Source organism: Pristiophorus japonicus, chromosome 10 (genome assembly GCF_044704955.1).
Source record: "Pristiophorus japonicus isolate sPriJap1 chromosome 10, sPriJap1.hap1, whole genome shotgun sequence".
NCBI lineage: Eukaryota > Metazoa > Chordata > Chondrichthyes > Pristiophoridae > Pristiophorus > Pristiophorus japonicus.
Genome location: NC_091986.1, coordinates 137,679,752 through 137,706,580, shown reverse-complemented (window position 1 = coordinate 137,706,580; position 26,829 = coordinate 137,679,752). Strand labels below are relative to the sequence as shown.

At 45.0% G+C, this 26,829-nt stretch overlaps 1 protein-coding gene across 1 annotated transcript in view; it reads right to left on the bottom strand.

Annotated features, from left to right (window-relative positions):
- Positions 1-26,829, bottom strand: part of LOC139274808 (augurin-like) — a 99,143-nt gene that overhangs the window by 9,207 nt on the left and 63,107 nt on the right. Inside the window, exon 3 of the mRNA XM_070891500.1 lies at positions 3,275-3,322. Within this exon, the coding sequence (XP_070747601.1) occupies positions 3,275-3,322 (48 nt within the window). The remainder of the gene's footprint in view (positions 1-3,274; positions 3,323-26,829) is intronic.

Below are 26,829 nucleotides of genomic sequence, written 5' to 3'. Positions count from 1 at the left end.
CACAGGAGGGAATGCAAGGCTGGAGAGATCTGTAGATGTCAGAGGAATTTAAATTCAGTGCTTTGTGGGACAAGGAGCCACCGTAGGCCACCAAAGATGGCGGGGAAACAGACACACAGGACAGGGTACAGGCAGTGGAACTGTGGATAACTTAGGTATAGATCAGGGGTCAGTAAAGAGCAGATTAGATAAATCAAAAATGACATGTTTTGGAATCTTCTGTATCTTTTAAGATTGTACAATAACTACTAAGGAACACTCAATTGAATACATAAACCTCCTGCTAGGTATTGTGATGGACTCTCAAAAGTGATGTTCATATTTATATATTTACATTGAAAATTAGGAATATAATGTGATCATAGAAACATAGAAAATAGGTGCAGGAGTAGGCCATTCGGCCCTTCGAGCCTGCACCGCCATTCAATAAGATCATGGCTGATCATTCCCTCAGTACCCAGTTCCTGCTTTCTCTCCATACCCGTTGATCCCTTTAGCCGTAAGGGCCATATCTAACTCCCTTTTGAATATATCCAAGGAACTGGCATCAATAACTCTCTGCGGCAGGGAATTCCACAGGTTAACAACTCTCTGAGTGAAGAAGTTTCTCCTCATCTCAGTCCTAAATGGCCTACCTCTTATCCTAAGACTATGTCCCCTGGTTCTGGACTTCCCCAACATCGGGAACATTCTTCCCAGTTCTAATCTGTCCAGTTCCGTCAGAATCTTATACGTTTCTATGAGATCCCCTCTCATCCTTCTAAACTCCAGCGAATAAAGGCCCAGTTGATCCAGTTTCTCCTCATATGACAGTCCAGCCATCCTGGAATCAGTCTGATGAACCTTGGCTGCACTCACTCAATAACAAGAACGTCCTTCCTCAGATTAGGAGACCAAAACTGAACACAATATTCCAGGTGAGGCCTCACTAAGGCCCTGTACAACTGCAGTAAGACCTCTCTGCTCCTATACTCAAATCCCCTAGCTATGAAGGCCAACATACCATTTGCCTTCTTCACCACCTGCTGTACCTGCATGCCAACTTTCAAAGACTGATGAACCATGACACCCAGGTTTCGTTGCACCTCCCCTTTTCCTAATCTGCCGCCATTCAGATAATATTCTGCCTTCGTGTTTTTGCTCCCAAAATGGATAATCTCACATTTATTCACATTATACTGCATCTGCCCAGTCACCTAACCTGTCCAAGTCACCCTGCAGCCTCTTGGCGTCCTCCTCACAGCTCACACCGCCACCCAGTTTAGTGTCATCTGCAAACTTGGAGATATTACACTCTATTCCTTCATCTAAATCGTTAATGTATATTGTAAAGAGCTGGGGTTACAGCACTGAGCCCTGCGACACTCCACTAGTCACTGTCTGCCATTCTGAAAAGGACCCATTTATCCCGACTCTCTGCTTCCTGTCTGCCAACCAGTTCTCTATCCACATCAGTACATTACCCCCAATACTTTGATTTTGCACACCAATCTCTTGTGCGGGACCTTGTCAAAAGCCTTTTGAAAGTCCAAATGCACCACATCCACTGGTTCTCCCTTGTCCACTCTGCTAGTTACATCCTCAAAAAATTCCAGAAGATTCGTCAAGCATGATTTCCCTGTCATAAATCCATGCTGACTTGGACCGATCCTGTCACTGCTTTCCAAATGCGTTGCTATTTCATCCTTAATGATTGATTCCAACATTTTTCCCCATGACTGATGTCAGGCTTACCGGTCTATAATTACCCGTTTTCTCTCTCCCTCCTTTTTTAAAAAGTGGTGTGACATTAGCTACCCTCCAGTCCATAGGAACAGATCCAGAGTCGATAGACTGTTGGAAAATGACCACCAATGCATCCACTATTTCTAGAGCCACTTCCTTAAGTACTCTGTGATGCAGACTATCAGGCCCCAAGGATTTATCGGCCTTCAATCCCATCAATTTCCCTAACACAATTTCCCGCCTAATAAGGATATCCTTCAGTTCCTCCTTCTCACTAGACCCATTGACCCAGAGTACATTCGGAAGGTTATTTGTGTCTTCCTTCGTGAAGACAGAACCAAAGTATTTGTTCAATTGGTCTGCCATTTCTTTGTTCCCTATTATAAATTCACCTGACTCCGACTGCAAGGGACCTACGTTTGCCTTTACTAATCTTTTTCTCTTCACATAATTATAGAAGCTTTTGCAGTCAGTTTTTATGTTCTCTGCAAGCTTCCTCTCATACTCTATTTCCCCCTCTTAATTAAACCCTTTGTCCTTCTCTGTTGAATACTAAATTTCTCCCAGTCCTCAGGTTTGTTGCTTTTTTTAGCCAATTTATATGCCTCTTCCTTGGTTTTAACACTATCCTTAATTTCCCTTGTTAGCCACGGTTGAGCCACCTTCCCCGTTTTATTTTTACTCCAGACAGGGATGTACAATTGCTGAAGTTCATCCATGTGATCTTTAAATGTTTGCCATTGCTTATCCACCATCAACCCTTTAAGTGTCCTTTGCCAGTCTATTCTCGCCAATTCACGCCTCATACCATCGAAGTTACCTTTCCATAAGTTCAGGAGCCTAGTTTCTGAATTAACTGTGTCTCTCCATCTTAATAAAGAATTCAACCACATTATGGTCACTCTTCCCCAAGGGGCCTCGCACAACAAGATTGCTAATTAGTCCCTTCTTGTTACACATCACCCAGTCGAGGATGGCCAGCTCTCTCATTGGTTCCTCAACATATTGGTCTAGAAAACCATCCCTAATACACTCATTGACTTCTAAGAGAAGGATAACTAAATATCTCATGGAGAAGGATTGTTCCCTGATTATACAATATTTTCACAACCCTACTTAGGTCCTCGAGTTCCATGGATCATTTCTGGAAAACAAGTACTGGAAATTTGTCTGTTCTCGAACATTGTGGCTTTTTTAAAGAAGTTTGCCTACTTCCAAATCTGTTAATCACCATGCCTACCCCTTGAAGCAGCTGCAGACCTATAAATCTTGCAACAACTCCTGATTTCCTACCCAACAATGGGTAACTTCGGCCGCAGGTGTATTCCATCCCAGATCCAGATCATGTGATGAGCAAACTTCAGAAATGCAGCAGCCCTCTAATACCTTTCCCACATGTCTATTCTTCACAAGATGAGCTCAGAGAGTGATTAGACTATTCAACCCCTCAGTTCCTCCATTAGGATTTCAATGGCCCCATCTGAGAAATGGTTTGTTCTTTGGCCTCCTACATAAAGCATGCAAGAAACACCAAAATTATTTTCCTTACCATTTCTTTTCTCAATCATCTTGCGCAGTTTATTTCCACTTGACCCATCTGAAAAAGGAAATAAGTTGAAGATCCTTTTGCTTAGATAAAATAATAGAACAAAGTTACAAGGGGCAGATGATTGGTCCCTTAGAAGATGAGAAGGGGGATTTAATAATGGGAAATGTGGAAATGGCTGAGACCTTAAACAATTATTTTGCTTCGGTCTTCACAGTGGAAGACACAGAAACCATGCCAGAAATTGCTGGTCACAGGAATGTGGGAAGGGAGGACCTTGAGACAATCATTATCACGAGGGGGGTAGTGCTGGACAGGCTAATGGGACTCAAGGTAGACAAGTCCCCTGGTCCTGATGAAATGCATCCCAGGGTATTAAAAGAGATGGTGGAAGTTATAGCAGATGCATTCGTTATAATCTACCAAAATTCTCTGGACTCTGGGGAGGTACCAGCGGATTGGAAAGCAGCTAATGTAACGCCTCTGTTTAAAAAAGGGGGCAGGCAAAAGGCAGGTAACTATAGGCTGGTTAGTTTAACATCTGTAGTGGGGAAAATGCTTGAAACTATTAAGGAAGAAATAGCGGGACATCTAGATAGGAATAGTGCAATCAAGCAGACGCAGCATTGATTCATGAAGGGGAAATCATGTTTAACTAATTTACTGGAATTCTTTGAGGATATAACGAGCATGGTGGATAGAGGTGTACCGATGGATGTGGTGTATTTAGATTTTCAAAAGGCATTCAATAAGGTACCACACAAAAGGTTACTGCAGAAGATAAATGTACGCGTAGTCAGTGGAAATGTATTAGCATGGATAGAGAATTGGCTGGCGAACAGAAAGCAGAGAGTTGGGATAAATGGGTCCTTTTCGGGTTGGAAATCGGTTGTTAGTGGTGTGCCACAGGGATTGGTGCTGGGACCACAACTGTTTACAATATACATAGATGACCTGGAAGAGGGGACAGAGTGTAGTGTAACAAAATTTGCAGATGACACAAAGATTAGTGGGAAAGTGGGTTGTGTAGAGGACACAGAGAGGCTGCAAAGAGATTTAGATAGGTTAAGCGAATGGGCTAAGGTTTGGTAGATGGATTACAATGTCGGAAAGTGTGAGGTCATCCACCTTGGGAAAAAAAAACAGTAAAAGGGAATATTATTTGAATGGGGAGAAATTACAACATGCTGCAATGCAGAGGGACCTGGGGGTCCTTGTGCATGAATCCCACAAAGTTAGTTTACAGGTGCAGCAGGTAATCAGGAAGGCGAATGGAATGTTGGCCTTCATTGCGAGAGGGATGGAGTACAAAAGCAGGGAGGTCCTTCTCCAACTGTATAGGGTATTGGTGAGGCCGCACCTGGAGTACTGCGTGCAGTTTTTGTCACCAAGAATATACTAGCTTTGGAGGGGGTACAGAGACGATTTACTAGGCTGATTCCGGAGATGAGGGGGTTACCTTATGATGATAGATTGAGTAGACTGGGTCTTTACTCGTTGGAGTTCAAAAGGATGAGGGGTGATCTTATAGAAACATTTAAAATAATGAAAGGGATAGACAAGATCGAGGCAGAGAGGTTGTTTCCACTGGTCGGGGAGACTAGAACTAGGGGGCACAGCCTCAAAATACGGGGGAGCCAATTTAAAACCGAGTTGAGAAGGAATTTAGTCTCCCAGAGGGTTGTGAATCTGTGGAATTCTCTGCCCAAGGAAGCAGTTGAGGCTAGCTCATTGAACGTATTCAAATCACAGATAGCTAGATTTTTAACCAATAAGGGAATTAAGGGTTATGGGGAACGGGCGGGTAAGTGGAGCTGAGTCCACGGCCAGATCAGCCATGATCTTGTTGAATGGCGGAGCAGGCTCGAGGGGCTAGATGGCCTACTCCTGTTCCTAATTCTTATGTTCTTATAATCTTATGATTGTTGAAATAAGATCAGCCAAAGCATATGTTTGTTCACACACACCATTTCTAATTTACTAATGCTACTGTTTTAAGTTCCTCCAACTGAAAAAGATATGAGTCTCTTGCTTCAGCTGCTGAGCATAATACTAGTTATAATCAAAGTATACAATTTTTTCTAACTAATTAGAATGCGTCCAAGAGAGACCAGGAAGTTCTGGAGGTGGGGGAAAAGCGAAGGTCAGGAACTCGGGTGGTGGGGGTGGTGGTCAGGAACTTGTTTGTGGGGTAGTAGGAGGGGGGGAGGTGCGGTGGGGTAGGAGGTCCTGGAGGGTGAGCCCTATCTGTTCTTTGAAATCTCTAGATCCTGGCTGTCACAATGAATGGATCGAATTGCAAAGAAGATCTCGATTACTCAGGCAGGCAGGATCGAATTACACATTCCAAACAAACTGTTGGCTGTGTCTTGTCCTCCAAGGGGACCAATCAGAAATTTGGTATTGCAAATAATTAGCCATTGTCTCGGACACTCCCACAAATTGGGTAATCTTTTTTTCCGTACTTCAACCCAGCAAAAGATGATAGACACAAAACAGCTAACAGCTGATTATCAAGAGTATCACGTGAAACAGTAGCACAAGCTTATAACTTAAGCATTCGGAGAAAATCCACAAAATTGTTGTTATATTTGTAAGTAGATCTGGGCACATAGCACCATCTGGCTGTTTTTTCCAAAATATATTTTTCATCTTAAATTGAAATGTCACTTAAAAATGTTCTTAAACCAATAATCACCAAAAAATTACATCAACAGTCAGTCTCCGATTTCCAACCCTCTCCCGCCCAGTTCACAGAGATATTCTGCCCCATACAGCTCCCCACTATTTCTGAGACACATTCTCCTTCTCCTAGCCTCCCAAATTTCTACTGGTACTTTGCACCCATCCCTTCAAACTGGCATTCTGTTTCTTCCCATCATACCTCAGTTCATGCCACTATGATTTTCCTGCCTTCCTCAATTAATGCTAGCATTCTTCCTTCATCCGTTCAGTTAATGCCAGATGGGTTCAGTTTGGCTCAGTTGATAGAACTCTCGGCTCTGAGTGAGAAAGTTGTGGGTTGATGCCCCAAACCAGGACTTGAGCACATAATCTAGTTACAAAAGTAATTAGCTGACTGAAGTGCAATGGAACATCGTGAGGATGTGAAAGGTGCTATATAAATAAATGTTTGTTCATTTTCTCTCTCCCCTCCCCTTTTTCAGCTCACAGTTAATGGTGATATTTTTCCCCTTCTCAGTTAATGAGCTAATGAGGCTCTTTGCCCACTCCAGTTTATGCCGGCACTCCTTCCCCTCTCAAAGCTCCACTCCTTGCCTCTACCCTTTTGCCTTTCTTCCTTCTCTCAACACTGCTCCTATTTGTGGCCTGCTGTTACTTCATCATCATCATAGGCAGTCCCTTGAACCGAGGATGACTTGCTTCCACGTCAAAAAGTTCACAGGTGTTTCAATGATTAACCTAAAATTCCAGATCCGAACTAAATCTGGAAGGGTGGAAGATGCCTGTACTTGGATTTTTTTAAAGTGTGGTGACCGTTGCATACCAGCCACCACACGGGCTTGACAGAGCTAGGTCTTGGACCAGTAGCAAGGATGAACCAGGACAACTGGAGACCTGCTCTGCTGCATGGACCTAGTGCGCACACATATCACAGTGTGGGCTGGCCAGTGCTGCCCCAGGGCCCTCACCTCTTCTGAGCCCCGAACTTGTGCCTCTCCTGGGCCCTGATCACGTCCCTCTACAGTTACTTAAGGTGATTCTGGCCACTGTATATTGTTAATAGGATTCTCATGAGAATTCCCACTTATGGTACATAAAGGGCGATGCCACTTCTAAAGGGGCAAAGTGTGTTAGAAAGACAAGTCTTAAAGCTCTGTGCCTCAATGCGAGGAATATTCGTAATAAAGTGGACAAATTAACTGCACAGATAGCAGTTAACGGATATGACGTAACTGGCATCACGGAGACATGGATCCAGGGTGACCAAGGCTGGGAACTCATCATCCAGGGGTATTCAATATTCAGGAAGGATAGAGAGAAAGGAAAAGGAGGTGTGGTGGCATTGCTGGTTAAAGAGGAAATTAATGCAATAGTAAGGAAGGACATTAGCTTGGATAAGGTGGAATCGGTATGGGTGGAGCTACGGAATACCAAAGGGCAGAAAACACTAGTGGGAGTTGTGTACAGACCACCAAACAGTAATAGAGAGGTTGGGGATGGCATCAAACAGGAAATTAGGGATGCGTGCAATAAAGGTACAGCAGTTATCACGGGTGACTTTAATCTGCATATAGATTGGGCTAACCAAACTGGTAGCAATACGGAGGAGGAGGACTTCCTGGAGTGTATTAGGGATGGTTTTCTAGACCTATATGTCGAGGAACCAACTAGAGGGCTGGCCATCCTAGACTGGGTGATGTGTAATGAGAAAGGACTAATTTGCAATCTTGTTGTGCGAGGCCCCTTGGGGAAGAGTAACCATAATATGGTAGAATTCTTTATTAAGATGGAGAGTGACACAGTTAATTCAGAGACTAGCGTCCTGAACTTAAGGAAAGGTAACTTCGATGGTATGAGACGTGAATTGGCTAGAGTAGACTGGTACTTAAAAGGTTGACGGTAGATAGGCAATGGCAAACATTTAAAGATCACATGGATGAACTTCAACAATTGTACATCCCTGTCTGGAGTAAAAATAAAGCAGGGAAGGTGGCTCAACCGTGGCTAACAAGGGAAATTAAGGATCGTGTTAAATCCAAGGAAGAGGCATATATATTGGCCAGAAAAAGCAGCAAACCTGAGAACTGGGAGAATTTTATAATACAACAGAGGACGACAAAGGGTTTAATTAGGAGGGGGAAAATAAAGTATGAGAGGAAGCTTGCTGGGAACATAAAAACTGACTGCAAAAGCTTCCATAGAGACGTAAAGAGAAAAAGATTAGTGAAAACAAACGTAGGTCCCTTGCAGTCAGATTCAGGTGAATTTATAATGGGGAACAAAGAAATGGCAGACCAGTTAAACAAATACTTTGGTTCTGTCTTCACGAAGGAAGACACAAATAACCTCCCGGATATACTAGGGGACCAAGGGTCTAGTGAGAAGGAGGAACTGAAGGAAATCCTTATTCGGCGGCAAATTGTGTTAGGGAAATTGATGGGATAGAAGGCCGATAAATCCCCGGGGCCTGATAGTCGGCATCCCAGAGTATTAAGGAAATAAGCCTAGAAATAGTGGATGCATTGATGATCATTTTCCAACAGTCTATCAATTCTGGATTGGTTCCTATGGACTGGAGGGTAGCTAATGTAACACCACTTTTTAAGAAAGGAGGGAGAGAGAAAACGGGTAATTATAGAGCGGTTAGCCTGACATCAGTAGTGGGGAAAATGTTGGAATCAATTATTGAAGATGAAATAGCAGGGCATTTGGAAAGCAGTAACAGGATTGGTCCAAGTCAGCATGGCTTTATGAAATGGAAATCCTGCTTGACAAATCTTCTAGACTTTTTTGAGGATGTAACTCATAGAGTGGACAAGGGAGAACCAGTGGATGTGGTGTATTTGGACTTTCAAAAGGCTTTTGACAAGGTCCCACACAAGAGATTGGTGTGCAAAATTAAAGCACATGGTATTGGGGGTAATGTACTGACGTGGATAGAGAACTGGTTGGCAGACAGGAAGCAGAGAGTCGGAATAAACTGGTCCTTTTCAGAATGGCAGGCAGTGACTAGTGGGGTGCCGCATGGCTCAGTGCTGGGACCCCAGGTATTTACAATATACATTAATGATTTAGATAAAGGAATTGAGTGTAATATCTCCAAGTTTGCAGATGACACTAAGCTGGGTGGCAGTCTGAGCTGTGAGGAGGACGCTAAGAGGCTGCAGGTTGACTTGGATAGGTTAGGTGAGTGGGCAAACACATGGCAGAAGCAGTATAATGGGGATAAATGTGAGCTTATCCACTTTGGTGGCAAAAACACGAAGGCAGAATATTATCTGAATGGCGGCAGATTAGGAAAAGGGGAGGTGCAACGAGACCTGGGTGTCATGGTACATCAGTCATTGAAAGTTGGTACAGCAGGCGGTGAAGAAAGCAAATGGTAAGTTGGCCTTCATAGCTAGGGGATTTGAGTATAGAAGCAGGAAGGTGTTACTGCAGTTGTACAGGGCCTTAGTGAGGCCTCACCTGGAATATTGTGTTCAGTTTTGGTCTCCTAATCTGAGGAAGGACATTCTTGCAATTGAGGGAGTGCGGTGAAGATTCACCAGACTGATTCCCGGATGGCAGGACTGACATATGAGGAGAGACTGGATCGACTGGGCCTGTATTCGCTGAAGTTTTGAAGGATGAGAGGGGATCTCATAGAAACATAGAAAATTCTGACGGGACTGGACAGATTAGATGCAGGAAGAATGTTCCCGATGTTGGGGAAGTCCAGAACCAGGGGACATAGTCTAAGGATAAAGGTAAGCTATTTAGGACTGAGATGAGGAGAAACTTCTTCACTCAGAGTTGTTAACCTGTGGAATTCCCTACCGCAGAGAGTTGTTGATGCCAGTTCATTGGATATATTCAAGAGGGAGTTAGATACGGCCCTTATGGCTAAAGGGATCAAGGGGTATGGAGAGAAAGCAGGAAAGGGGTACTGAGGTGAATGATCAGCCATGATCTTATTCAATGGTGGTGCAGGCTCGAAGGGCCGAATGGCCTACTCCTGCACCTATTTTCTATGTTTCTATTAATGGTAGCAGTGTTGGGGAGAGGGTGGGGTCCAGGCTGACTTTTGTCAGCAAGCATTATCCCGCAGTCCAACCCTCAAAACGTTAATGATTGCTTAAAATGCCGATGGTTGGCATATGTATATATCTTTGACTCAGGATTGTTATCGACAGTTAAGCTTACAGAATATTGGACCCATCATTGTTGGCAAGCAAAATCTTTACTACATAGTCCCAAAGGGAATATAAGGTGCAGGAATGTTTGTACAGCCACCTAGTGGACTACTGATGTAATAACAATAATGCCATGTGCTTTGCATAGTTCTACCTGGGAGCCATGTGGCACAGGTCTCTGTGTTTACTGTGTCTCAAAATAGCACAGATTGGCGATGAGGATGTAACTTTTGGATTCCCAGGCCTAAATTTTTGTTGGAGGATAATCCTACCAACCGATGGAGAGACTGTTAGAGGTTCTTCATTTTGCAGAAAAGCTTAAAAATCCAAAGTAATTTTTGAGCACACGTGATTGAACTGTCGATGTTGCCAGAGTCTAGATGGCCACACCTCTGGGAATAATAGGGTGCTGAAGTCAATTCCATCGAGACCGAGAGACTTTCGGATCATATTTGGAGTGGCTAGAAATGTTTTTCACCGCAAATATTATTGACGAAGTCTGTGATGATGTAATCCGTAACCGGACGGTTTTAGAAATGAAACGGACTATTTTCTTAACCTGAGGCCCTGAGGTGTATGAAACCTTGAAAAATCTTCTGGTCCCTGCCAAGCCGAAACACAGGCCACTGAAGGAGATTCTAATAAAGTTGGAATAGCACTACAATCCTGAACACCTGAAAATTGGTGAAAGTTATCATTTTGGAACAACTGATCAATTAAATGACAGAGCTTTGTGTGACCTCTTTGTTTGTGGGTTGAAAAATGAACAAATCAGAAGAAAATTGTCGACAATCATTAACTTGACTTTTGAATTAGCTTGTCAGACAGCTATGTTGATGGATATGGCCGACCAATACTCCCGAGAATTTTGCGCCATTTCCAATCATCAGACAACTGAGGTGAATAGGCTGCAGCCTAAAAATAAAAGGCAGTTGGGCCAAAAGGCCTCAGCAACTGGCCCTGAAGTTGTGCTATTGGTGCCTGGTACAACACCTCGCTCAAAGCTGTCCATATGTGTTGGCAGAGTGTTTTTACTGCAAGAAAACTGGGCATCTTGCGAAGGCTTGTCAACAGAAGAGTAAACTGACTGGCAATGCTCGAGGTAGAAATCGGCAGACACTACATAGCGTTGAAGAGAAGCAGCAGGATGAGGAGTTTCTGGAGATTCACGTCATCAGGAGCGCAAAGGTATCTAACAGTGATTTGCGAAGTATTGTTGTCCAAGTAGATGTCGCAGGAACCAGGATACCTATGGAAATCAACACCGGTGCAACATCGGTCAACATAGTACCAGAATCGCTATATCGTGACAAGTGGCATGATTTTCAACTAGAGAAGTTGAAGATAGAGTTGCGAGGCTACTCAGGAGAGCAAATCCCTGTTGTAGGAAGTGTCACCGTACCAGTGTAATAGAAGGATCAGTATCAGAGCTTGCCTGTCATAATAGTGACAGGAGACAAGCCTGCCTTGATAAGAAGAAATTGGTTGGGATCACTGAAGCTGGATTGGAATTTAGATTTTTCACGTGGAAGCAAAATTTGCATCGAAAGATGATATCATTAAGCAGTAGCTGAAAGTGTTCCACAAAACAGGCAGTCCGATCCAAGACTTCAAGGTGAGTGTCAAAATGCAGACGGATGCAAGGCCCGTACCATATGCATTCACTGAGAAGTTGAGCAAGAACTCAAAGACTAGAAACTGAGAACATTATCCTTAATGTAGTTCTGAGTAATTGGGCTACACCTATACCTAAGTCAGATGGTAAAATAAGGTTGAGCGGTGATAAGGTTACTGTAAATCAGCTTCTAGAGTATAATCTACCCAATATGTTGCCAAAAGTGGAAGATTTGTCCACAATGCTGACAGGTGGCCATAGAAACATAGAAAATAGGTGCAGGTGTAGGCCACTCAACCCTTCGAGCCTGCACCACCATTCAATATGATCATGGCTGATCATGCAAATTCAGTACCCCATTCCTGCTTTCTCTCCATACCCCTTGATCCCTTTAGCTGTAAGGGCCACATCTAACTCCCTTTTGAATATATCTAATGAACTGGCCTCAACAACTTTCTCTGGTAAAGAATTCCACAGGTTCACAATTTTCTGAGTGAAGAAGTTTCTCCTCATCTCGGTCCTAAATGGCTTACCCCTTATCCTTAGACTGTGACCCCTGGTTCTGGACTTCGCCAACATCGGGAACATTCTTCCTGCATCTAACCTGTCCAATCCCGTCAGAATTTTATATGTTTCTATGAGATCCCCTCTCATTCTTCTAAATTCCAGTGAATATAAGCCTAGTCGATCAAGTCTCTCCTCATATGTCAGTCCTGCCATCCCGGGAATCAGTATGGTGAACCTTCGCTGCACTCCCTCAATAGCAAGAATGTCCTTGGTGAGAGGTGGGAGCAGCGTCGGAGCGGCCTATAAAAGGCCCAGCGGGAGCTCGAGAGTCAGCGGCAGTTGGCGAGAGATGGGAGCAGTGTTGGAGCGGCCTATAAAAGGCGTACCGGTGCAGCTACAGCGGGAGAGAAAGCAAAAAAGAAGTAGAAAGGAATCAAAAGGTGACGTCACAGCCAATGGGGTAAGTGATTGGTGAGTAGCTTTTCTTTATTTTTATATCAGTAAGTAAACTGTAACATTGTTATTACCAATTTAAGGGTATCTAAGGGTTAAGGCATGGCAGGAGAGATCGGTCACGTGATATGCTCCTCCTGTGCCATGTGGGAACTCAGGGACGCTTCCGGTGTCCCTGACGACTACGTGTGTAAGAAGTGTATCCGCCTCCATCTCCTGATAGACCGCGTTGCGGAATTGGAGCTAAGGGTGGATTCACTCTGGAGCATCCACGATGCTGAGAATGACATAAGTGGCACGTGTGGTGAGTTGGTCTTACCGCATGAGAAGGATCCACAGCCAGCTAGGGAATGGAAGACCAGCAGGAAGAGTAGTACAAAGAAGGTAGTGTAGGGGTCCCATCTGGTCATCCCCCTGCAAAACAGATACACTGTTTTGAGTGCTGTTGAGGGAGATGACTCATTAGGGGAGAGCAACAGCAGCCAAGTTCATGGCACCGTGGCTGGCTCTGTTGTACAGGAGGGCATAAAAAAGAGTGGGAGAGCGATAGTGATAGGGGATTCAATCATAAGGGGAATAGATAGGCGTTTCTGCGGCAGCAAGCGAGAATCCAGGATGGTATGTTGCCTCCTTGGTGCAAGGGTCAAGGATGACTCCGAGCGAGTGCAGGACATTCTGAAAAGGGAGGGAGAACAGCCAGTTGTCATGGTGCACATTGGTACCAACGACATAGGTAAAAAAAGGGATAAGGTCCTACGAGACGAATTTAAGGAGCTAGGAGTTAAATTAAAAAGTAGGACCTCAAAAGTAGTAATCTCGGGATTGCTACCAGTGCCACGTGCTAGTCAGAGTAGGAATCGCAGGATAGCACAGATGAATACGTGGCTTGAGCAGTGGTGCAGCAGGGAGGGATTCAAATTCGTGGGGCATTGTAACAGGTTCTGGGGGAGGTGGGATCAGTACAAACCGGACGGTCTGCACTTGGGCAGGAACGGAACCAATGTCCTAGGGGGAGTGTTTGCTAGTGCTGTTGGTGAGGAGTTAAACTAATATGGCAGGGGGATGGGAACCAATACAGGGAGACAGAGGGAAACAAAATGGAGACAAAAACAAAAGACAGAAAAGAGATGAGTAAAAGTGGAGGGCAGAGAAACCAAAGGCAAGAAACAAAAAGGGCCACTGAATATAAAAGGGCTGCAGGAGGGATAAAAACTAAAAATCATGGTTTAAAAACTAGGATGAAAACACTCTACCTAAATGCACGCAGCATTAGAAATAAAGTAAATGAGTTGACGGCACAAATCATTACAAATGGGTATGATTTGGTGGCCATTACAGAGACATGGTTGCAAGGTGGCCAGGACTGGGAATTAAACGTACAGGGGTATCTGACAATTCGGAAAGATAGGCAGGAAGGGAAGGGAGGTGAGGTAGCTTTGTTAATAAGGGATGATATCAGGGCAGTTGTGAGGGATGATATTGGCTCCAATGAACAAAATGTTGAATCATTGTGGGTGGAGATTAGAGATAGTAAGGGGAAAAAGTCACTGGTCGGCGTAGTTTATAGGCCCCCAAATAATAACTTCATGGTGGGGCGGGCAATAATCAAGGGAATAATGGAGGCATGTGAAAAAGGAACGGCAGTAGTTATGGGGGATTTTAACTTACATATCGATTGATCAAATCGCAGGGGGTAGCCTGGAGGAGGAATTCATAGAATGCATACGAGATTGTTTCTTAGAACAGTATGTAACAGAGCCTACAAGGGAGCAAGCCATTTTGGATCTAGTCCTGTGTAACGAGACAGGAAAAATAAACGATCTCCTCGTAAAAGATCCTCTCGGAATGAGTGATCACAATATGGTTGAATTTGTAATACAGATTGAGGATGAGGAAGTTGTGTCAGAATCGAGCGTACTATGCTTAAACAAAGGGGACTACAGTGGGATGAGGGCAGAGTTGGCTAAAGTAGACTGGAAACAAGGACTAAACGGTGGCCCAATTGAGGAACAGTGGAGGACTTTTAAGGAGCTCTTTCATAATGCGCAACAAAAATATATTCCAGTGAAAAAGAAGGGCGGCAAGAGAAGAGATAACCAGCCGTGGACAACCAAGGAAATAAAGGAAAGTATCAAATCAAAGACCAATGCATATAAGGTGGCCAAGGTTCGTGGGAAACTAGAGGATTGTGAAGATTTTAAGCAACAGCAAAGAATGACTAAAAAAGCAACAAAGAAAGGGAAGATAGATTACGAAGGTAAACTTGCGCAAAACATAAAAACAGATAGTAAAAGCTTTTACAGATATATAAAACGGAAAAGAGTGACTAAAGTAATTGTTGGTCCCTTAGAAGATGAAAAGGGGGATTTAATAATGGGAAATGTGGAAATGGCTGAGACCTTAAACAATTATTTTGCTTCCGTCTTCACAGTGGAAGACACAAAAACCATGCCAAAAATTGCTGGTCATAGGAATGTGGGAAGGGAGGACCTTGAGATGATCACTATCACTAGGGAGGTAGTGCTGGACAGACTAATGGGACTGAAGGTAGACAAGTCCCCCGATCCTGATGAAATGCATCCCAGGGTATTAAAAGAGATGGCGGAAGTTATAGCAGATGCATTTGTTATAATCTACCAAAATTCTCTGGACTCTGGGGAGGTACCAGCGGATTGGAGAGCAGCTAATGTAACGCCTCTGTTTAAAAAAGGGGGCAGGCAAAAGGCAGATAACTATAGGCCGGTTAGTTTAACATCTGTAGTGGGGAAAATGCTTGAAACTATCATTAAGGAAGAAATAGCGGGACATCTGGATAGGAATAGTGCAATCAAGCAGACGCAGCATGGATTCATGAAAGGGAAATCATGTTTAACTAACTTACTGGAATTCTTTGATATAACGAGCATGGTGGATAGAGGTGTACCGATGGATGTGGTATATTTAGATTTCCAAAAGGCATTCGATAAGGTGCCACACAAAAGGTTACTGCAGAAGATAAAGTTACGCGAAGTCAGAGGAAATGTATTAGCATGGATAGAGAATTGGCTGGCGAACAGAAAGCAGAGAGTTAGGATAAATGGGTCCTTTTCCGGTTGGAAATCAGTGGTTAGTGGTGTGCCACAGGGATCAGTACTGGGACCACAACTGTTTACAATATACATAGATGACCTAGAAGAGGGGACAGAGCGTAGTGCAACAAAATTTGCAGATGACACTAAGATTCGTGGGAAAGCGGGTTGTGTAGAGGACTCAGAGAGGCTGCAAGGAGATTTGGATAGGTTAAGCGAATGGGCTAAGGTTTGGCAGATGGAATACAATGTCGGAAAGTGTGAGGTCATCCACCTTGGGAAAAAAAACAGTAAAAGGGAATATTATTTGAATGGAGAGAAATTACAACATGCTGTGGTGCAGAGGGACCTGGGGGTCCTTGTGCATGAAACTCTTTTGGAGTTCACCTGCAAAAACATTAAACATTAAACGGTGCCACCCGACCTGGGTGACACTCCAGACATTTACAAGGCCCTTTTTTTTTTTTCCCCCCTTTTTTTTGTTTTTTTTAGTGTTTTTCTATTTTTTGGTTTTTTTTTTGGGGCACTAAAATCACAATTTTCCCCAGTGCCCCCTATAAAAGGGAAGGGGGACACTAAAAGCACTGGCAATGAAAACAAATTAAACTTTAAAACGTAAAATCAAATTAAAATTTGGTTGCCGGGCGTGATGCTGCACTCCAGTCCCTTCGGTGCCCACCTCTCGCGGAAGGCCGCGAGCGTACCGGTGGACACCACGTGCTCCATCTCCAAGGCCACCCTGGACCGGATGTAAGAGCGGAAGAGAGGCAGGCAGTCAGGTTGAACGACCCCCTCGACCGCCCGCTGCCTGGACCGGCTGATGGCACCCTTGGCCGTGCCCAGGAGCAGTCCTACGAGGAGGCCCTCGGACCTACCCGCTCCCCTCCGCACAGGGTGCCCAAAGATCAGGAGAGTGGGACTGAAGTGCAGCCAGAATTTCAGGAGCAGCCCCTTCAAATAATGGAACAGGGGCTGCAACCTTGTGCACTCAATAAAAACATGGAACACGGACTCCTCCAGACCGCAGAAATTGCAGGCGGCCTGGGAGTCCGTGAACCGGCTTAAAAATTTGTTGCACGGCACTGCTCCGTGCACCACCCTCCAGGCCAAGTCCCCGATGAATAGTGGGAGGACCCCTGCGTAGAGTGCCCTCCATCGGGGACCCCCGCCTCCTCCGGACGGCAAGATGGTACGCCATGGCGTGTCCGGACGGCCGGCGAGGATGGCAAAGTTGAGGGTGTGCAGGAGCAGCCCGTACAGGAAACCCCTCCGCGCGGAACTGAAAGGCACGGAGGGGATTTCCCCGAGGCGGCTCAAGTTGTGAGGCGTCCTTGTGCATGAATCCCAAAAAGGTTAGTTTGCAGGTGCAGCAGGTAATCAGGAAGGCAAACGGAATGTTGGCCTTCATTGCGAAAGGGATGGAGTACAAAAGCAGGGAGGTGTTGCTGCAACTGTATAAGGTATTGGTAAGGCCGCACCTGGAGTACTGCGTGCAGTTTTGGTCACCTTACTTAAGGAAGGATATACTAGCTTTGGAAGGGGTACAGAAACGATTCACTAGGCTGGTTCGAGAAATGAGGGGGTTACCTTATGATGATAGATTGAGTAGACTGGGTCTTTACTCCTTGGAGTTCAGAAGGATGAGGGGTGATCTTATAGAAACATTTAAAATCATGAAAGAGATAGACAAGATTGAGGCAGAGAGGTTGTTTCCACTGGTCGGGGAGACTAGAACTAGGGGGCACAGCCTCAAAATACGGAGGAGACAATTTAAAACGAGTTGAGAAAGAATTTCTTCTCCCAGAGGATTGTGAATCTGTGGAATTCTCTGCCCAAGGAAGCAGTTGAGGCTGGCTCATTGAATGTTTTCAAGTCAAAGATAGATAGATTTTTAAGCAATAAGGGAATTAAGTGTTACGGGGAGAGGGCGGGTAAGCGGAGCTGAGTCCACGACCAGATCAGCCATGATCTTATTGAATGGCGGAGCAGGCTTGAGGGGCTAGATGGCCTACTCCTGTTCCTAATTCTTATGTTATGTTCTTATGTCCTTTCTCAGATTAGGAGACCAAAACTGAACACAATATTCAAGGTGTGACCTCACCAAGGCCCTGTACAACTGCAGTAAGAACTCCCTGCTCCTATACTCAAATTTTCTCGCTATGAAGGCCAACATGCCATTTGCCTTCTTCACCGCCTGCTGTACCTGCATGCCAACTTTCAATGACTGATCTTTTCAAAGTTAGATCTAACAAACGCCAACCTACAACTTGAGTTAGATGAAGAGTCCAAGTCATGCTTGAATATAAATATTTACCTAGGCCTATATCAGTTCAATAGGCTACCATTTGGAGTGTCTTCCGCCTCCAATACATTCCAGGGGGTGATGCACCAAATTTTGCAAGAGATTCAAGGAGTAGTGTATTATTTAGATGACATACTAATTTCTGCACCAAACAGACAAATCCATGATAAGGTGTTGAATGAAGTGTCAGCTGTGGCTCAGTATGTAGCACTCTTGTCTCTGAGTCAGAAATGGTTGTGGGTTCAAGTCCCACTTCAAGGACTTGAGCACCAAAAAAATCTAGGCTGACACTCCAGTGCAGTGCTGAGGTTAAGACGTCTGCTTTCTTACGTGGACATAAAAGATCCCATGTCACTATTTCGAAGAGGAGCAGGGGAGTTATCCCCGGTGTCCTGGCTACTATTGATTCCTCAATCAACAAAAAACAGATTATCAGCTCATTATCACTTTGCTGTTTGTGAGAGCTTGCTTGTGTGCAAATTGGCTGCTGTGTTTCCTACATTACAACAGTGACTACACTTCAAAAGTAATTCATTTTCTGCAAGTGCTTTGAGACGTCCAGTAGTCGTGAAAAGACACTATATAAATCCAAGTCTTTCCTTTTTCTTTTCTCAAACAGCTAGAAAAGCACAGAGTACAAGTGACTGCTCACAAGTGTGAAATGTTTCAAAACTCAGTGGTGTACTTATGCACAGAGTAGACAAAGATGGTTTACATACAACCAAGGGAAAACTGGATGCAATCAAAAATGCGTCCACTCCCAAGAATGTTAGGCGATCTTCATGATCAACACCTGGGAATGTGCTTGATCAAGAGTTTTGCACACAGTTACTTATGGTGGCCAGGTTTCAATAAAGAGATAGAGTCATCATCATCATCATAGGCGGTCCCTCGAACGAGGATGATTTGCTTCCATGAGAGTTCACAGAGGTTTCAATGAAGGACCCGATGTTCCAGTCCTGAACTTCAGTTGAGGGAGTGGAAGATGCCTGTGCGTGGATTTTTTTAATGTGTGGTGACCGTTGCACATCAACCACCACACGGGCTTGACAGAGCTAGGCCTTTATCCAGTGGCAAGGGTTAACCAGGGCGACTGGAGACCTGCTCTGCTGATAGAGTACATAGTTAGTCAGTGTACAACATGCTAATCAGTGAACAAGAAATCACAATCAGTACCTTTACATCCATGGAAATGGCCTCCCAAGGTATGGCAAAGGTTACATGTAGATTTTGCTGAGCTAGAAGAACAGTAATTGTTCATAGTGATAGATAGTCATTCAAAGTGGGTAGAGGTGTTTCAGGTGCAGATAATAATAAGCAAAACACTGGACAATTTCTGAAGATTGTTTTCTTCATATGGCCTCCCAGAAGAAATTGTGTCTGATAATGGGCCGCAATTTTGTTCAGAAGACTTTGCACATTTCATGAGCAGAAATTGTGTGAAACAAACCAAAGTTCCACCGTATCACCCTGCTTCAAATGGTGCAGCAGAGCACAACTTGTAAAACGTGCCCGCATCAAGCAAAGGTTGGATGCAAATTCAAAGAAATGTCAGCTGTCCTTGGACCACAAACTGCTAAATTTTATGATGACCTATCAGACTATTCCTCATACCACCACTGGTAGAAAACCAGCAGAGTTGCTTCTCAAACAACAGTCACAAAACAGCTTCTCATTGTTAAAGCCAAACTTGGCACATTCAGTAGAAGAGAAACAATCAAGGCAGAAAGAGAGTCATGATACAGGTAGACTAAGAGAGAGAAGTGTAAAATTTATTCAGGAGGTTAGAGTGAAGAACCATCACCATAAATGGTCAAAGTGGTCGCTGGGAAGAGTAATGATATGTGGCTCTCGCACATATTTGGTCAAGGTGTTTGATGATGGAAAGGTTAGGTTTGTTCACATTGATCATATATTACGTAAAGATGTGGAAGGAGTTTAAAGTTGGGATGATTCACTTGATTCTGATGAGTCAGGTAATCATGTTACAAGTCAAGTACCAGTAGCAAATCCTACATCAGCTGTACCAGAAACAAGTCCAAGAGAAAGTTGGAATTTAAGTCCGAGTCTGCGTCAGCCAGACAAACAGTCTGAATGTGTAGAGTCCAAATGTAGATCAAGGTCAGCCCTTGGAGAAAAACTCCCCTCAGTCTCAGCCTAGAATGAGTTAAAGCCCTACAACAAGATTGGAATGTTCTGTTCAAGAAAGAAGGTATCCTCTGCGAAACAGAAAACCAGTGGTTACGTTTAATCTGTAAATATGGAATATAAGTTCATATTTTTTGTTTGTGTTATAGAATTCTGTAGTAGAATTTGGAAACATAAAATGGGTTCCATTTGAGAAATGTATACCAAGAATTGTATATACCATACCCGCCAAAATGGCTGCCGGGGTGGCAGCTCCCTAGGGAGCTCCCCTGCTGAACAACCACCATTTGCTACCATCTGGCAACTTTCCACTCTCAACCTCCCCTCTCCCACTGTCTAAACTTCCCCTAGCCCTAATAGACCCTAATAGGGGGTTTAAACACTTAAACCCCTACACTAAACCCAACCCTGCGAATCCCACAAGATCAGGCCTACCTCGGGCTTCCCACCACACCGCCCATCGGCAACAATGATCCATGACGACGCCCTGCGAGCAGTTGAGACTCCGACCAGGTGTACGGGCCTTCACTTCCCCAGTGGAGGCAGGCCTTCTCCTCCAGTGGTGGTGGTCCTTCACTCCTCCAAAGGCGGGCCTTCACTCCTCCAGCGGTGGGCTTTCACTCCTCGACGACAGCTGGACCTCACCTTCCCCACAGGTGACCTCCTCCTTCAGCGACGACAGGAGCTCTCCTTCTCCTCCAGCACGTGGTGAGCATCATGGCTGTGACCCCCGATCTCCCACTCTGAACCCGAGTGGGACACTGACCCTCCCAATGCCTGCCCCCAGCCAAGCCTCGGACCGCCTACCATCAAGGGTGCTACTCAGCGTCAAGCCTGCAGCCAACAACTTGCCGTAGGAAATTAGGCCCATACAGCAGTGCCTGGTCTCCAGTCGTCTTGGACCCCCTTGCCACTGGATCAAGACCTTGCTCAGCTAAGCCCATGTGGTTGCCAGTGTGCAACGACCACCCCACGTTAAAAGAACTCATGCACAGGCATCTCCCACTCCTCTATCATGAAGTTCGCGACCTGGAACATCAGGACCCTCATCGACAACCCCAACAGTGACAGGCTGGAACGCCGCACCGCCATAGTTGCCCGGGAACTTAGACGCTTTGATAGCGACATCGCCGTCCTAAGCAAGACCCGATGGGCAGGGGAGGGCCAGCTCGAGGAACAAGGTGGAGGTTACACCTTCTTCTGGAAAGGGAAACCAGAGGAAGAATGCTGCCTCCACGGAGTTGGCTTCGCCATCAAAAACAAGCTGGTCGACTGCCTCAAAGACTCCCCCTGCGGGGTTAACGAACGCCTCATGACTCTTCGACTCACCCTATCCCGGAATAAATGCTTCACAGTCATCAGTGCATACACCCCAACACTCAATGAAACAGATGAGACCAAGAAGGGTTTCTACTCCAACCTCTCAAAATCCCTGTCCTGCATCCTCGCAGACGACAAATTGATCCTCCTCGGTGACTTCAACACCAGGGTTGGCAAGGACACAGCCCTCTGGGGAGGCATCATTGGTAGAAAGGGAGTAGGGAAAGCCAACTCCAGTGGTACCCTACTCCTGACAAAATGTCTAGAACATGAACTTGTCATCACCAACACCTTGTTCCGCCAGAGGGACAAATACAAGGCATCGTGGCAACACCTCGCTCCAAAAAATGGCACCTGCTCGACTATGTCATCGTCCGAGCTAGGGATCACAAGGATGTGTGCATCACCCACGCCATGACAGCATCTGATGACTGCTGGACAGACCACTGCCTAATCAGATACGTCATTGACATCAACATAGCCCCAAAGCGGAGGGGACAGCAGAAGCAGTGCCCCAAAAAAGTTAATGCCGGGGCACTTAAAGACCCAGCGAAGAGAGCCCTATGCACCAGCGCCTCACAGTTAACCTAGCGTGCCTTGATGACCCCGAGATGCAGAATGCCCACAGCGCTAGTCTGCCCTCCAGGCCTCCATAATCATTCTAGACCAATATGTCGAGCAACCAACTAGGGAGCTGGCCATCCTAGACTGGGTGATGTGTAATGAGAAGGGACTAATTAGCAATCTTGTTCTGCGAGGCCCCTTGGGGAAGAGTGACCATAATATAGTAGAATTTTTTATTAAGATGGAGAGTGACACAGTTAATTCGGAAACTAGGGTCCTGAACTTAAGGAAAGGTAACTTTGACGGTATGAGGCGTGAATTGGCTAGAATAGACTGGCAAAGGATACTTAAAGGGTTGACGGTGGATAAGCAATGGCAAACATTTAAAGATCACATGGATGAACTTCAGCAATTGTACATCCCTGTCTGGAATAAAAATAAAACAGGGAAGGTGGCTCAACCATGGCTAACAAGGGAAATCAAGGATAGTGTTAAAGCCAAGGAAGAGGCATACAATTTGGCTAGAAAAAGCAACAAACCTGAAGACTGGGAGAAAATTAGAATTCAACAGGCTAAGGGTTTAATTAAGAGGGGGAAAATAGAGTACGAAAGGAAGCTTGCAGGGAACATAAAAACTGACTGCAAAAGCTTCTATAAATACGTGAAGAGAAAAAGATTAGTGAAGGCAAACGTAGGCCCCTTGCAGTCGGATTCAGGTGAATTTATAATGGGGAACAAAGAAATGGCAGACTAATTGAACAAATACTTTGGTTCTGTCTTCACGAAGGAAGACACAAATAACCTACCAAATGTACTAGGGGACAGTAGGTCTAGTGAGAAGGAGGAACTGAAGGATATCCTTATCAGGCAGGAGGGTAGCTAATGTAACCCCACTTTTTAAAAAAGGAGGGAGAGAGAAAACGGGTAATTATAGACCGGTGAGCCTGACATCAGTAGTGGGGAAAATGTTGGAATCAATCATTAAGGATGAAATAGCAGCACATTTGGACAGTAGTGACAGGATTGGACCAAGTCAGCATGGATTTATGAAAGGGAAATCATGTTTGACGAATCTTCTGGAATTTTTTGAGGATGTAACTAGCAGAGTGGACAAGGGAGAATCAGTGGATGTGGTGTATTTGGACATTCAAAAGGCTTTTGACAATGTCCCGCACAAGAGATTGGTGTGCAAAATCAAAGCGCATGGTACTGGGGGTAATGTACTGAACTGGATAGAGAACTGGTTGGCAGACAGGAAGCAGAGAGTCGGGATAAACGGGTCCTTTTCAGAATGGCAGGCAGTGACTAGTGGAGTGCCGCAGGGCTCAGTGCTGGGACCTCAGCTATTTACAATATACATTAACGATTTAGATGAAGGAATTGAGTGTAATATCTCGAAGTTTGCGGATGACACTAAACTAAGTGGTGGTGTGAGCTGTGAGGAGGATGCTAAGAGGCTGCAGGGGGACTTGGACAGGTTAGGTGAGTGGGCAAATGCATGGCAGATGCAGTATAATGTGGATAAATGTGAGGTTATCCATTTTGGGGGCAAAAACACGAAGGCAGAATATTATCTGGATGGCGGCAGATTAGGAAAAGGGGAGGTGCAACGAGACCTGGGTGTCATGGTTTGTCACTGAAAGTGGGCATGCAGGTACAACAGACGGTGAAGAAGGCAAATGATATGTTGGCTTTCATAGCTAGGGGATTTGAGTATAGGAGCAGGGAGGTCTTACTGCAGTTGTACAGGGCCTTAGTGAGGCCTCACCTGGAATATTGTGTTCAGTTTTGGTCTCCTAATCTGAGGAAGGACGTTCTTGCTATTGAGGGAGTGCAGCAAAGGTTCACCAGACTGATTCCAGGGATGGCTGGGCTGTCATATGAGAGATTGGATCAACTGGGCCTTTATTCACTGGAGTTTAGAAGGATGAGAGGGGAGCTCATAGAAACTGATTCTGATGGGACTGGACAGATAGATGCGGGAAGAATGTTCCCGATGTTGGGGAAGTCCAGAACCAGGGGACTTAGGATAAGGGGTAGGCCATTTAGGACTGAGATGAGGAGAAATTTCTTCACACAGAGAGTTGTTAATCTGTGGAATTCCCTGCCGCAGAGAGTTGTTGATGCCAGTTCATTGGATATATTCAAGAGGGAGTTAGATGTGGCCCTTACAGCTAAGGGGATCAAGGGGTATGGAGAGAAAGCAGGAAAGGGGTACTGAGGGAATGATCAGCCATGATCTTATTGAATGGTGGTGCAGGCTCGAAGGGCTGAATGGTCAACTCCTGCACCTATTTTCTATGTTTCTATGTGCCTGCAAAGAGATACTCAGTCACTCGAGCAGGAAACACCAGAATTGGTTTGATGAGAATGATCAGGAGATTCAAGAGCTAATAGATCGCAAATGCAGGGCATTTCTGAGCCTTAAGCAACAATCGAAATCCGGAGCAGCAAAACAGCATTAGAGACAGCTCAAGGCTGAGGTCCAACAAAAAATCTGGGACCTAAAGAACAGGTGGTGGATGGAGAAAGCACAGGAGATACAGCAGCTGGCCAACAGCCATGAGGTGCGAGGATTCTTCATCGCAGTCAAGGTCACCTATGGCCCAAATACCTAAGGCCTCACCCCACTGCTGGCCAAGAACAGGGAAACACCCAACAAAGACACCGAGGCAATCAGAGCCCGCTGGAAGGAGCACTTCGAAGACCTCCTCATCCGAGACTCTGCCTTTGACTCGAGTGTTCTCGACTCCATCCCACAGCATGCTACTCGCCACTACCTCAGTAAAACCCCAACACTACACGAGGTAGAAAAAGCCATAAGGCAGCTTAAGAACAACAAGGCTTCAGGAGCGGATGGAATCCCTGATGAGACACTGAAGTATGGCAGAGAGGCACTACTGGCACGAATACTCTCATCTGGAGGGAGGAGAGCATGCTGGAAGATCTCAGAGATGCAGTGATCGTGACCATCTTTTAAAAAGGGGACAAGTCCGGCTGCGGCAACTACAGAGGAATCTCCCTGTTATCAGCCACTGGGAAGGTCGTCGCTAGAGTCCTCTGCAACTGTCTTCTCCCTGTGGCCGAGGAGCTCCTCCCGGAGTCACACTGCGGATTTCGTCCACTATGGGGCACAACGGACATTATTTTTGCAGCGCGACAGCTGCAGGAAAAATGCAGGAAACAGCACCAGCCCTTATACATGGCCTTCTTCGACCTTACAAACATAGAAACATAGAAAATAGGAGCAGTAGTAGGCCATTCGGCCCTTCGAGTCTGCACCACCATTCAATATGATCATGGCTGATCCTCGATCTCAACACCATATTCCCGCTTGTTCTCCATACCCCTTGATGCCTTTTGTTTCTAGAAATCTATCTCCCGCTTATATATATTCAGTGACTTGGCCCCCACAGCATTCTGTGGTAGAGAATTCCACAGGTTCACCACCCTCTGAATGAAAAAATGTCTCCGCATCTCGGTCCTAAATATTTTTATTTTAAAATCCCAGTATCCTGAGACTGTGACCCCTTGTTCTAGCTTCCCAGCCAGGGGAAACATCCTCCCTGCATCCAATCCAGTCAGAATTTTATACGTTTCAATGAGATCCCCTAAACTCTAGTGAATACAGGCCTAGTCGACCCAATCTCTCCTCATATGACAGTCCTGCCATCCCAGGAATCAGTCTGGTGAACATTCGCTGCACTCCCTCTATGGCAAGTATATCCTTTCTTAGGTAAGGAGACCAAAACTGCACACATTATTTCAGGTGCGGTCTCATCAAGGCCGTATATAACTATAGTAAGACATCCTTGCTCCTGTACTCAAATCCTCTTGCAATGAAGGCCAACATACCATTTGCCTTCCTAACTGCTTGTTGCACCTGCATGTTTGCTTTCAATGACTGGTGTACAAGGACACCCTGGTCCCTCTGTACATCGACACTTCCCAAGCCATCACCATTTAAATAATACTTTGTCCTTATGTTTTTCCTACCAAAGTGGATAACGTCACATTTGTTGTGTATTGCTCTGGTACATTAAATGTATGATAAGTACAATGGTGCACCACAGAGGGCGCTGTGGTGGGAGATCTGAAAGTATCTGCACGAGGCAGTATAAAAGGCTGCCCACCACACCTGTGGAGCACTCTGGAGCTGTTCAATAAAGGACTAAGGTCACAGCAGTTGGATCAACACCAGACTGTGTGGAGTCAGTGATTTGTATGTTACATACACCACAACATTTATCCACGTTATACTGCATCTGCCATGTGTTTGCCCCGTTACTCAACCTATCTAAATCTCCTTGCAGCGTCTTTGCATCCTCCTCACAACTCACAATCCAACCTAGTTTTGTGTCGTCAGCAAACTTGGAAATATTATATTTTGTTCCCTCATCCAAATCATTTATATATATTGTGAATAGCTGGGGCCCAAGCACTGATCCCTGTGGTACCACACTAGCCACTGCCCGCCACCCCGAAAAAGAACCGTTTATTCCCACTCTCCGTTTACTGTCAGCTAGCCAATTTTCAATCCATGCCAATACATTTCCCCCAATCCTATGTGCTTTAATTTTGCACAATAACCTCTTATGTGGGACTTTATCAAAGGCCTTTTGAAATATTATATTTTGTTCCCTCATCCAAATCATTTATATATATTGTGAATACTACAATATATATAATCATTTATATATATTGTGTAGACACTACATCCA